Genomic DNA, 12,658 nt, shown 5'->3' on the forward strand with positions numbered 1-12,658 from the left:
TTTAATACTTGGCTCCGACAGCACACTTTTCTTTTGTTGTATGCAAGTGGTTCCTAAAACCAGAGGGGACATCTGATCTTCAAACCCAGTGGTTTGTGCAAGCACTGGTGAAAAACCTGTTTCATTTATGAGGGTACAGAATAAAGAGCAGCTGTAATAAAAGCAGAATCCCTCTAAATGAGGGCTTAATGAAACTACTCACAGCTAATAAAAAAAAAAATCCCTTGAAAACCAGACCTTGAGCGTTGGCTTGACCTTGAAAAGCGTCAGACAATACTGTCTACAGTGATTCTGGCAGAACTCAAAAATTTAAATTAAAACAAATTTAAATTAAAACTACGATGTAAAAAAAAAGGAATTTTAAAAATTGTTAAAAAACTGCCCAATTGTACTCTTTTGTCTGCATCCATTTAAGACTTGCCCCGTGCAGTAAGAAAGTCCTTGATTAAAGTTTAATAAAAGAGTTGATGTGTGGATGTGGCTGAGTCAGAAGCAGGAAGTTCACACCAACAAGCTAAGCAACGTCCCCGAGGTGAAGACGTAGCGGAAGGAGAACGTTTTAGGTCATATATATATATATATATATAAATATTCAGAAACAGTAAAAAAAACCAAAGGGTTCACAGACCTCCGAGCACCACTGTAGATTTTGCATTTTGAAACATGTTTTGCTTCAATCTCTTGAAAGAATTCTGCTCGTCTCCGTGTCCCAGGCTCATTTACTGTGAATAAACAGGCAAATCTGATTGAAGATTTACGCTCAACCCGTGAGGAGCATGATAAAACCCAACTTGCACAAAACCCCTCGCCGCTGATGAGCTACTGTGGGATTTGATGTTTGCATACTAAGACATCACGCTCAGACTAACAGCATTTATTATACAATAGCACGAGGGACGAGGAGGCAGAGAGCAGTTGATTAAACCTGCTATTTGGTTCATTTAGCCCGTGTACAGATGGCTTGTGACCCAGAGCAGACACAAGTCAAGCAGCTATTCTTAATTCACAGATTCAACCAGGAGGAGCTTTTTGACATTATGTATATTTTAAAATACTAGTTAACTTCACATGTTGAAAACAAGCAGACATTTTAATATTTTATATTGATGCTGGATATATTAGTCATTCACAGAATTATGATTGGTGTTACTTGTAAATAGGCTGTAAATAAGTGTAGTAAGCCTCCAATATTCATGTATGGTGCAGGTTGAAACGCTGCTTAGCTGAGCTGGTGTCTGCACCTGAAGGACGTGGTGCCACATTGTGTGGGAGCGTTTGAAGCTAAGAGATTACATTCATCACGTCTCAAAGTCCAATCCGCACTTCCAATATGGTCGTAATGCAAAAAATATGGATTTTTACAGTGGCTGTGTGAGATAGAGAGATCTCATTCTGAAACATAGGCTCATGGACGGTCAAGTCACTTAACATTTGCACACACACACACACACACACACACACACACACACACACACACACACACACACACACACACACACACACACACACACACACACACACTCGGCCGCGTGAACATCAGCAGCACTTCTTCACGCCCACGCCACCGCCCACAGACGCCCACGCAGGTAATTTGCATTTACAATCGTTTCCCATCCTCTCCGTGCAGGTCTAAAGGTGAGTGTGAATCTGACCTCAGTCCCCGAGCAGAGACTTCATCATTCCGCGTGAGAGGAGAGGGTCGGCGTGAGGCGAAGCCATGAAGCAGAGTAGTCTTGTAGAGACGCGACCAAAGTTGAGCTTCGCTGCAAAGGGATGAAGTGCACAAACCTTGTAACACAGCGATAAGTACAAGAGACCGAGACAGAGTTAAGAGAAAAGGGCTCAGTCCAAGGGCCACGGGTTCATTTACGCTCCAGGAGTCAAATTAAAGGGTAGATGAACAACTGGGGAGATTTATCATTATTATTAGCTGAGGCAAATTGGCCCCAAGGGAGGAACTGTCTCACAAAACCACCACCCACTGCACTTTGCAGAGAAAAGGTATAAAATAATACCCAGATTAGAAGATCAACTTCTACTATAAAGACAATCGACTGAGATTAACATTGCAGATTAATAAAATATTCAGGAATTACTAATTAACTTCTTCAGCACTGCAATAGTTTGTATATACTACAACAAAGCCCACACCAACCGCTGCCTCCCACCACAGGTGAGTGGGTCCAGCCCGTCACAGGGTTTTGGTTCCGGAGCCCAGACTGTGCTCGGAGGTGGGATTATCTCGAGCTGGCGCCGCTGACCCACCAGGTGCTCGTTCCGGAGCCCCGACCCGGAGCCTGGCTGCAGGACCGGCTCCGGAGCTGCTCCAGTCTGGCCCATTGCCTGCCGAAGGACCTGCTCGCCTTGCGAGACACAGCCAGAGGCGTTTAGCCCCTGACAAAAACATGATCATGTATTTTTAATACCAGTTAATTTTGGGTGGTGCTCGAAGTCCGGACTCGACTGGATGCTGTGTTCCGTCATCCATCGGCTGTTCCATCATCCTGTTTGCTCCCGGGGTTTTAGTATTCAATTCTTTTCCTGAATGCTCACTTAAGTTAAGGTCATGCCACTGACTTCTCCGTTGCAGAACATTCGATTTCTTTGTCTTAAAACAGAACATGCTGCTGTTGGGGTCATGGTTCTTCAGTGCAGTGAAACACCGTCCAAAAGGTCTGAATGAATTTGGCTGAAATCTGAGCTGCCACATCTGCATAACGTTCCAGATGTGGTTGCCTCTCTGCTGCCGCTAAACCCTCATCATTGTAAACGCCGACACGAACGTCACCGTACAGCAGTTCTACTCACCAGGGAAGGAATTCTTCTACCACAGTTGTTGGACAGAGTCTCGGGGGCCTTTCGCTCTCCGCGACTCTCCAGCGTCTCCTTTTCACTGCAGCACTAAAGTCATTCATCTGAGCAGAGTCCAACTGAGCATGAATTTCAAATGCTGACAAAACTGCAGGCAAAAAGGAGCATTTAATCGTTTCATGTCACAGGCAACGTGGTGGTTTATCGAGACAAAGTAGTGGAAATACTTTTCAAATACAAGAGCAAATATCAGCTGCACGACAGCATTTTAATCCAAAATGATTGCTTCTCCTACACCCAAGTATATTTTTTATCATACTCACTAGTCACCTGATGCATCATTTACACAGTGACTTGAGTCAGGGACGGTGTTCCTGTAATCATCCACTGGAAACACATCAGCCTGTATTTAAATACATGAATCAAATTTCTTACTGATTAAGATCTAATTAAAAATTAATTCCCATTCAGAAATGAAGAGGCACAAAACATTTTCTTGTATTGGAGATTTTTTAATAACACATTTTAATATTGCAACAGCCAATAGATTTTCTTCTAACAGGTAAAAATCCTCAAAAACAAAAGTTTTTTTTTCCGTTTTATATTCCAAACACTTGTTTCTTGGCTATGGCCCTAAATGAAACCCAACAAAAAAACCTTTACACAGTGAGCAGATATTATTTTCGACACATTGTTCTTCAAACAAATTATAAAAATAGATTTAGCATTTTCAAATACATATGTACAGTATTGAACATTTAAACATAATGGTCACAGTAGCGGGGTGGGGGGTCGGCAACGAGGTCCAGTTCCATTGGTGCTGTGAGAGTGTGTGAGTGTTTTGTGTGTGATGCACCTGTTCTTATAAGATACATTAACATGTGCAAGTAAGGAGGAAATTACTTTACTGACGAAACAGCTTCAGGGAGGAGAATACAAGGAGGCAGAACGAAAACCCATTTAGTACCAAATACAAACCACTTACAATATTCCAGTTAAAATGTCTGTAGCTTCTATTGTGACCAGTAGGAATCAGCTAATGCCCCGATACAGTCAGCGGCTGCTCTCCTGCACCGACACAGCAGTGCAGGAAGGCAAGGGGCAGATCACTGTACAGACACGTCAGACACGGGAGTCAAGTGGAAAAAGTGCAGCCGCCGAGCATGATGTCAACAGCAACGGAAGGTAAACGTGGAATGACGTCCGCGACATTCGTTAATACTGTGTCCGTCCTGCAGCACGGACACGGAAATGCACAGGATGCGACAAACCCAGCGCTGAAGAATACACAGATACTGTGTGGCGACAGTAAACGTCCTCCCATAGGTTCATGTAGAAGTTCAGTAATAAATCAACAAAACGAGGAAACAGCTGCTTAACATTTTAAATATTATAAAGATAAATAAACCTTCCTAACTCCCACTTTAATAGGTTTGTCTTACAGTGCGTGAACATAAATAAATATGGATAAATATCTGAGTCAGGCTGATTCCTAGAAGAGCCTGAGTTCTACACAGAGCCTTCAATGTGACAGGCTTCGGAGGAGGAGGACTCTGCTACTGTACCAGGACACCCAGTAGGCTAATGGAACTACAAGGAGTAAAGAAAGTGTGGCCGAGGAGTGAGACACACGAGGAAATGAACAATCGCATGATCCACCCTTCGCTTTACAAGTGTGTCCTGCAGCATCGACGCCCCTACGCAGATACAGTACTCCTAGAATACAGTACATCAGCTGCTACTGCTCCTTCCGTCCGGCGAGCACCACGTACACACTGTACTGTTTATTCAGGTCTGAAAAGGCGCTGCCGCTGCTCTGCGTCACAGCCAGGTTCAGCCTTAAGAAACGTCCGCTCCGGCGCCAATGGCGTCGGCCTCTCTCACTTTAAGTTTGTGTCAGCGACGGCTCGTCGGCGGAGAAAGATATTCACGAAAGCGCCGCTAGAGCAGCTCCTGCTCGCAGTCACATTGTTTTTAGTGACTCTGCGTTGCGGTAAAGGGAAACTCCTCCCACAAATGGAACTATTTCTTTGAGTCTGTAACTGGTGTTTGCAGCATGGGGCCTTTTCCCAAAGCTCGGGCGCTTCAGGCAAACCCCGTCCTCCAACCAAGAGTTTTCCTTTTCTCTAAGAGCACTGATCCGTCCCCAGCAACATGAAGGTCAAAGTGCAGTTAGAGGTCACAAAGGTCACGTGACACCACTCCTCTGCTATCCTCTAATTGTGTGTGGAACACGGCTCATCTCTGAGGGGTGTTTTCGTAGAAAAAAGGAAGGAAGGAATCAAGGAAGGCATGAGGAAGTATGGGAAGCAGGAGGAAACAGAGGAGGGCAGCTTGCTGGAACGTGTGCCCTTCTTCCCTTAGTCAGGAAGGCTCCTCCTTCACTTCTCACCCCACCGTCCACAGGCACAAAGCGAGGCTGTGGGGCTGCAGCAGCAGCAGCGTGAGAGCAGACAGCAGCGTTAGACCTGCACACCACGGCCGTGCATTTGGATCACCTGGGCTCTAAGGGTCTGGATGGCAGCCAGGATCAGCTTCTGATGCTCCAGGGAGGTGATGCCGAGGCTCAACACATCTCTGCGGACACAGATGTTACATTTATTGGACTGCGTATCAGTGTCTTTATGGAGTGAATATGTTTTAAGGAGTTTTTGAACTTTTATACTGTAATTATTCTTTTATTTTTTTCTTAGTGCTTTAATTCTCGGTATTATTCTTTTCTAAGCGTGCATCATTCTACTCACTGTACAGTCATTCGAGCCACAGACTCCAGGTAGCAGTATCCTGCAGCGGTGAAATTGTCCTTGTATCGGCCCATGTCCACGGCGTCCAGCCACTCCCCCACCGAGTTGAAGGCCGGGAAGGACGGCATCGGCCTCTCTGCCAGTGCAATGGATGAGCTGAGGGTTCTGGGGAAGACATTCACAGGTCGTAGCACATGCAGCGGTGCGACGGGTGAGCCTGCGGTGGCGCCAGCTGAGCGTACAGTACCTGCGCGCCAACGTGGAGGAGCCGATGCCGTCGGGGGAGCGAATGCTCTTGCTGAGGGCCGAGTGGATTTGGCTGAAGCTGGGCCTCTCCGCTCGCTCCTTCTGCCAACAGTCGAGCATCAGCTGATGGAGATGTGGAGGACAGTTAACCGGCGCCGGCAGCCTGAACCCGTCCTCGATGGCCTTTATCACCTGCACCGAGAAGCGAGAAATCAATTAGATTACATCACAAATACTGGAAGTGCTATTTGGCCATTTCTCCCCAGGTACTGTACCTGCATCACTGGGCAAATATAACTGCATGAATTCCAAAAGCAGGATGTTTGTGAGTGTGAATAGGAATGAGAATCTAGGAAAACTACTTAAAAACTTGAGTAAGGTACTTCCTTTCTTTAGTGGAGTCACCAACAGAAACCTTCGAACAGCAGATCCTACTTAGATGAATACATGCAGAGAAGTGCTGGTGCTTTTCATTCCCCTGTCATTAATTAAACCACCTATAATGTTCCATCGCATGTGTTCGCTCTTTGATAATGGTTTATTTTAAGGCAGCAGCAAAACAAACGGAATTTCCTAGATACGGGTAAATAAAACCATTTTATGACAGTGCGGAGAATAAAGATCACTTATCTCTGTATTTAATGTCACCTCAGGATTTCTGACGGGGTATCGCGACATCTGGATCCTAAATTAACCATGAAAGCGGATCTGTTCTTTAAATGCTTCTGTGACTAAGCAACTGAACAGAACGCGACTGATGATTCATCCTTGCTCAGCATTTTTTATGCTCCTCACTAAACCTCGCTGTCTTCGCACAAAGCGCCCCTTCAGAGACGCCCGGTGCCGCTCACTCACCCATTGAAGATGCATTCACAGTAAAAACACAGTCCTCTCAGTGGATCTAGGGACACGCAACACAGCCTCTGCGCAGTTAGAGCACAATGACAGGAGTGACATCCATCGGCAGCATTGTTTCCACCCAGCTAACACCCCGCTCCTCCACCTCCTCCACCCCCTCAGCCCCTATCTTACTAAAGAGCTTTCATAAAATGCTTTTCAACATTTGACATTTTCCATTTAATCATAGTCAGTTGGTAAAGGGCGCAGCGGATCACAGGTGGACAGGCCGACCAACAACTCCGTTATGATCTAATGTATCAATTTAAAGTGGATTAATATCCCCGGCTTTCTACAAGTTTGACCTTTGCCCCCTCAATTGGAAAGTTTCATAATATGAACCCGGCTGAGAGGAAACTTTCTTCCGCGCGCCGAAAGGGCACTGAAAAAAGGGGATTCTAACAACGCCTGCTATTCTTGTGCCTGCTGAATAACTCATGCATATTAATTCTGGACATTCAAAACTGGAACATGCTAATAATCTGTTGCTCTTAACTATGCGACTGCATAAAGCGTGGGCATTATTTTCTGATGACATTAATTCGAGAAGGCATTAGCATGATGACGATTTTAGACTTGATGAACGCTAACAACCAAGTAAAATTATATCTTTAAATATTTTCAAAGCGTTAGTGGCTTCAATCAAAAGAAAATTAGCCGGAAAGATCATCTCTTTTCTTGCACCGCGCTTTTAGCAGCACTTTACGGGCACAACTTCCTTGAAAACACGGAATTAAAGCAACCTTTTTCTGAAGGACAAAGAAGTGGGAGTGACGCGAGCCGAGCAGAGCAACCGCACACACTGACTTGGAAATAATAGGTTGCAAATGACAAGCAGCAGGGCCCTATTGACTGGACAATCTCTTCAACCCTTTAATAGTGAGCACTTTGCTTTTTTTCTGGAAGGAAAATGAATTTTTCAAGAGGGATTTTCAACACTTGTAAGATCAGGATGGCACTCGGGGACAGGCAGAGGCCACTAGAAGGGGGTCCTGTGTCCTTAACGGAAAACAGGATTGGTCATGGAGCTGATGCAGATTCAAAGGCGGGGACTTAGGCCCCACAAAAAGCTCTGAGGCTTCTTGGCTTTCCTTTAATAAGATCCAAGCTGGCGTGGATATAGGGCCCATTGTTGCAGGTGAAAGATGGCGGGAGGGAAGAAAACAATAAAGGCCCCGAGATTAAAGACAAATAGAAAGCGTCATCATATGGTGTTCTCTGCTTACATCCTGGTTGCCCATGTCCCAGTAGGGCCGTTCTCCATAGGACATGACCTCCCACATGACGATACCGAAGCTCCAGACGTCCGAGGCGGAGGAGAAGCGGTGGTACTGGATGGCCTCGGGAGCGGTCCACAGCACCACGCTCTTCCCTCCGTGCTGGAGAGAGCACAGGCGGACGTCCAACAAAGTCAGGCTTTAATATTCTCTTGGAAAAGCTTTCAACATGTCTTTGGGAGATCAAACGAATCTTTAGTGGAGCGGGTTCACCTTGAGTGGAACCCAAAAATATCCTGCGAAATAAAGCGCTGAAAGCTTAATTATAGGATCTTAACTGAACCTGACATGACATGTGTTAACTCACATTCGGTCTAAGGCTCATTAAAAATATCGCCCCTACATGTGGAGCTTCCTTCCAGCAGCTTGTGAGGCCATTAATTAGTAATGTCAAATGTGAAATGTAAAATGTAACACAGCCGGTGAGGCTAGCACGCGCTCATTATTAGCTTCCGCTACCAGTGTGGTGTAGATGGCCTCGATCTTGTCCTCCTGGAGTGGCCTGAAGCCGGACACCTTGCAGCCCAGGTTGGCGTTAACCAGCACCTACGGAGAGGAAGTCAAATGATTATGGCTGGGAAGGACCCCCCGTGGGGAAACGCAGCGGCCGCTCCCACACTGCACCTTGTGCGCCGCCAGCCGCTTGTGAACGAAGCCCATTTCGGTGAGGTACTTCATGCCCGACGCCACGCCGGCCAGCATGTCGATCAGCTGCATGACGCTCAGCTGGCCTTCGTGTTTCTGATCAGGCGGGAGGCGTCGGTGGGAGGGGGGGAGAAAGGGAGCGGGGGGGGGGGGGGGGGGGGGGGGGGGGGGGGGGTGCAAACGTAAGCCGGTGCATTCGTTACAGAGCAATGTTGCGCTCACTGAGCTGACTCACTTTATTTGGAGAGTAAAAACAAACAGGCCATTAATTCAAATCATTATAAGCCGCACTGCTGTGGCTCACAGAGCAGAGGGGCGCAATGACGCTTTATAGAAGCTCACAGCCATTCTGAGCACAAACACTATTTGTGTTGTTAATTATGCTACAATTCGCTTATTACTGTAATACACACAAGCACGGCTGCCCTAGGACTAACATAATAGTAGGGAATAAAGATTATTAGAACAACGGACGACAATAATGAAGGGTTGGTCTGGACTTGTTTGTGAAGAACTGCAGATACACAGAGACAACTCACCCGAAGGAAGGAATCCAAGGAGCCGTTAGACATGCTCTCCATTATGATCATCATGGTGTTACCTGCAGGCAGCCGGGAGAGAGACGGTGAATTGGTGGGAATCAAGGGAGGACAGAAAGTCAGAGGTAATAGAGACACAGGGAGCAGGGGAGGGGGAGAATAAAGTGAGTCTAGTCCACTTGGCAGCACAGCAGGCATTGTGCAAAGCCATTCTTCACCCAGTGAACTGTGGTGAAGCCGGGAGAACCTGTGAGCTGCTCTGGCTGTCTCAGCAAGTTTAACGACCTACAAACACTCAGTCACACACGCGCGCGCACACACACACACACACAGCCCATCTGTGAGCCGCCGTACACACTCGCGGTTGTGCGTGCACACACACCGGCGCCGAGGCACAGATGACGGGATCCAGCAGTGCTATGAAGTGCACAGAAGAGGAAAATAAGAATGCAGCAGTTGGAGGAGAGAGGAGACGGGGGGAGGAGGAGGAGGAGGAGGAGGAAGAGTGGATTATAGGAGGATAACAGTGAGCTGAAGCTGGAGGGATATGTAAACAGCCTCATATCACACATCATTTCCAGTGATTGAGGCTCCTCAAAGTGTGTTCAGACATATTGCAAAAAATCATAACTGGGCAGTGGAGCATCCACAGTTCATGGTTCGCTAATATTAGCAGGCTTTTAGAGGCTTTTTGCAAAGGTTATCGATAACAAACTCAAACTGTGAGTCGCTGTGGTAATAAGGGAGCCCGTGTAATTAGTAGGAGCTGAAAGCGAATCACAAGCGTGAGTTGATGGGTTGCAAAGGCGCGCGATGACTAATACCTTCAGCTGCAAACAAGGAGCCACTTAAAGGACTTCTGTCACTGACACGCAGACACATCGGGCTTTAGAGGAAATCGAAATTGAGCCAAAGTGCAGAGGGAAGACGTGTGACACAAGTAGAGGAAGTAATAACTGCTTACTGCGGCTGCACACACTGTAGGTTGTAATTTAAATACATATTGAAAGGCAAAACCTTGAACTATACTGTTCGCTGCTGTCTGTAGCAAGCAACATGTGACAAAACTGTCTCTTTTAACCTTTCAATCAAGAGTCAAGGTTCCAGAATAAGTAATAAGTATGGAAATATCTACATTTCGCATTTGTTTCACAGTAAATAAAGGTGATGTGGAGCTTTCTCCTCCACTGATTTGATCTAATGTCGCTGCAGCACCAAAACGTGGACCACAGCACCGTCAGCACAAAACTTCATTTGGGTGCGTTGCCACTTTGTGTGTTTCTGCCCCGCGGTGCTGAATGTGAAAAGACTTCCTAAACAACACTTCTGGTAGGTAACAAATCACCTTATTGCATTTCCTATAATCCTATTTCCTGTAATCCAGAAACTGCCAGTAAGAAGGCGGAGCTAATCATGGGTCATAAAAGAAAGGAGCGCGTAGCGGTGGAAAGGAAAGAACGACGCCGCTCTGATTAAAGGGGCGCAACCTGTGATTCTAATGTGACCTTGAATTATGGTGGAACAATGGAAAGAGCAGTAAGGAGGTGCTGCTGTTAGCGGTTAGCCGCTAGGTGCAATGTAGGGCTTGAAGGAGGCCGAGGATGGGGGGGGGGGCTTGAGTAGTGTAAAGCAGGTGATTTGTAGCCTAACAGTATGTGGGTGTGTGTAGTGTTTGTGTGCACAGATTTCATGCCAAGTGAGGGGGCAAGCCAGCAGGTGTGTGTGTGTGTGTGTGTGTGTGTGTGTGTGTGTGTATGTGCATCTGATGACGGCAGAGATTGGAGTGGATCTCAGGGCCCCGCTGGGTCTCTAGCACCAATTACTGTACCCTGCACATCTGCTGCCATCCTACTGAGCACAGAGTGTTCGGGCACGGTGCCCACACGCAAACACACATCGAGTGGCGGCAACCGAAACTTCGCAAAGTCTTTAAAGCTCCTTCCTTCACCTGCCATTCCCATTAACCTCTACCTCATCTTCTGTCTCTCCCTTCAAATTTCGCCCCCCCCCTCCCCTCCTTCCACACAGTTTTCGCTCTAGGACCTCAATTGCTGTCTGTCAGTGGGAAATGGGCCTTGATGTAGCGCAGCTGCTAGCGCGCAGCATCCAAGCGGCCGTCGGCCTTCGAGCTCGTCAGGCTCCTCTTTCTCCATCTTGCCCTTTCTTCCTGTGCGTGCTGACCCTTCCGTGTGATATCGATGTCGCCCAAGTGCTTTTCCAAGATTTCCACCTCCAGCCTTTTGCTCCGAGTCCCGGCTCCCGGTCGTTCTCGACACTTTGAACCCCCTCAGCAGAAAAGGTCAAACTGCTGCTCCTTTTTAGTTTGACCCTCCTACGGCTTTATTTCCTTCAGTAATAGACACGATGAACCTCATTTATGATTCTGGCTGCACTCAAATGGTCCCATTCCTCCTTTGACCCCCACCCCACTATGCTTCCCTCATCAGCCCACTCTCCCTTCCTCTCTACTCACCCGTGGTGATGACACCCTCCAGACGGATGATGTTGGAGTGGTCAAACTGCCCCAGGATTCCTGCCTCGCTGAGGAACGAACGCCGCTGTTTGTCAGAGCAGCCGGCCCTTAATGTCTTTATGGCCACCGGCAGCTCTCTCTTACTGGGCAGCTTCAAGCAACCGCGACACACCTCGCCAAAGTCGCCTGTAGGGGGAGACACACAAACGCAGGTCACGATCCCAATTGATCGACGAAAATGCGAAAGAGCAGGGAATGGTGTTACGGGTCAGATCGGTGGAATGGAGTAATAGCTGAGCGAAGATCAAAAGGAAGCCAGAAGACAAGAAGGAGGGGTTAAACAGAGCGGGGGGATGAGGGGGAGGGGGGGGGGGGGGGGGGGTTGGAGCAGACTCACTGGGGAGCCAGAGGGATGACGCAAATGAACAGACACAATCGAGACACATGGAGTACGACGGGATCAAAGAGGGAGCTGCATTTTGCACCAGATCAGCAAACTGCCGGACCGAATCATCTGGTGTCTCCAGTTTGTCCGAAGGCACGTCGGGGTGAAATTCCTAGTTGGCCCCAGCTGCTCTTTGTAAAATTCCTACCTGTGTGCACAATTCTCTCGATCTTGATGCTCAGGTTGTCCAGTTCCTTGGCAAAGGTGTGCACGGCCTGCAGCAGGTCCTCGCAGGTTTCTGGGTCGATATAGGTCCTCCGCGTCGGGATCTTAACTGGAATGTGGTAAAAAAAAAAACAAAAAAAAACAACAACATATTTTATGCTCCACGTGCTTGTTTGCACAAGGACAGACATGATAAAACGCTCCCAGCGGCAAAATGTCTACAAGCAGCACATTGAGGAGACTCTTTCAGATTCAAATACCATGAATCAGTGCAAGGCGGCCAGCGATCGTGCAGCATAAAGACGTCGGCGGGTCCGGCAGAGCCCCTTACTCAACACAAAAGAAGAAGCATTTCTCATGTCTGCACTGCTTTGTGCTCCACACTCAGCAGACGAATTGGTATCCAAGCCTTATTC

General features: G+C 47.3%; 1 protein-coding gene across 3 annotated transcripts in view; it reads right to left on the reverse strand.

The window, feature by feature from the left end:
• Positions 1–3,302: 3,302 nt before the first annotated feature.
• The window catches only part of LOC114866310 (ephrin type-A receptor 7), an 89,624-nt gene continuing 80,268 nt past the window's right edge, over positions 3,303–12,658 (reverse strand). For all 3 annotated transcript variants that reach the window (XM_029168095.3, XM_029168097.3, XM_055512770.1), the window contains 9 exons: positions 12,226–12,351; positions 11,633–11,818; positions 9,160–9,221; positions 8,600–8,716; positions 8,435–8,521; positions 7,925–8,077; positions 5,803–5,993; positions 5,556–5,720; positions 3,303–5,388 (listed from right to left, as the gene is read on the reverse strand). In XM_029168095.3, coding sequence (XP_029023928.1) covers positions 5,274–5,388; positions 5,556–5,720; positions 5,803–5,993; positions 7,925–8,077; positions 8,435–8,521; positions 8,600–8,716; positions 9,160–9,221; positions 11,633–11,818; positions 12,226–12,351 — 1,202 coding nt within the window. In that variant the 3' untranslated portion in view covers positions 3,303–5,273. The remainder of the gene's footprint in view (positions 5,389–5,555; positions 5,721–5,802; positions 5,994–7,924; positions 8,078–8,434; positions 8,522–8,599; positions 8,717–9,159; positions 9,222–11,632; positions 11,819–12,225; positions 12,352–12,658) is intronic.

This window comes from Betta splendens, chromosome 11 (genome assembly GCF_900634795.4).
Source record: "Betta splendens chromosome 11, fBetSpl5.4, whole genome shotgun sequence".
Taxonomy (NCBI): Eukaryota; Metazoa; Chordata; class Actinopteri; order Anabantiformes; family Osphronemidae; genus Betta; species Betta splendens.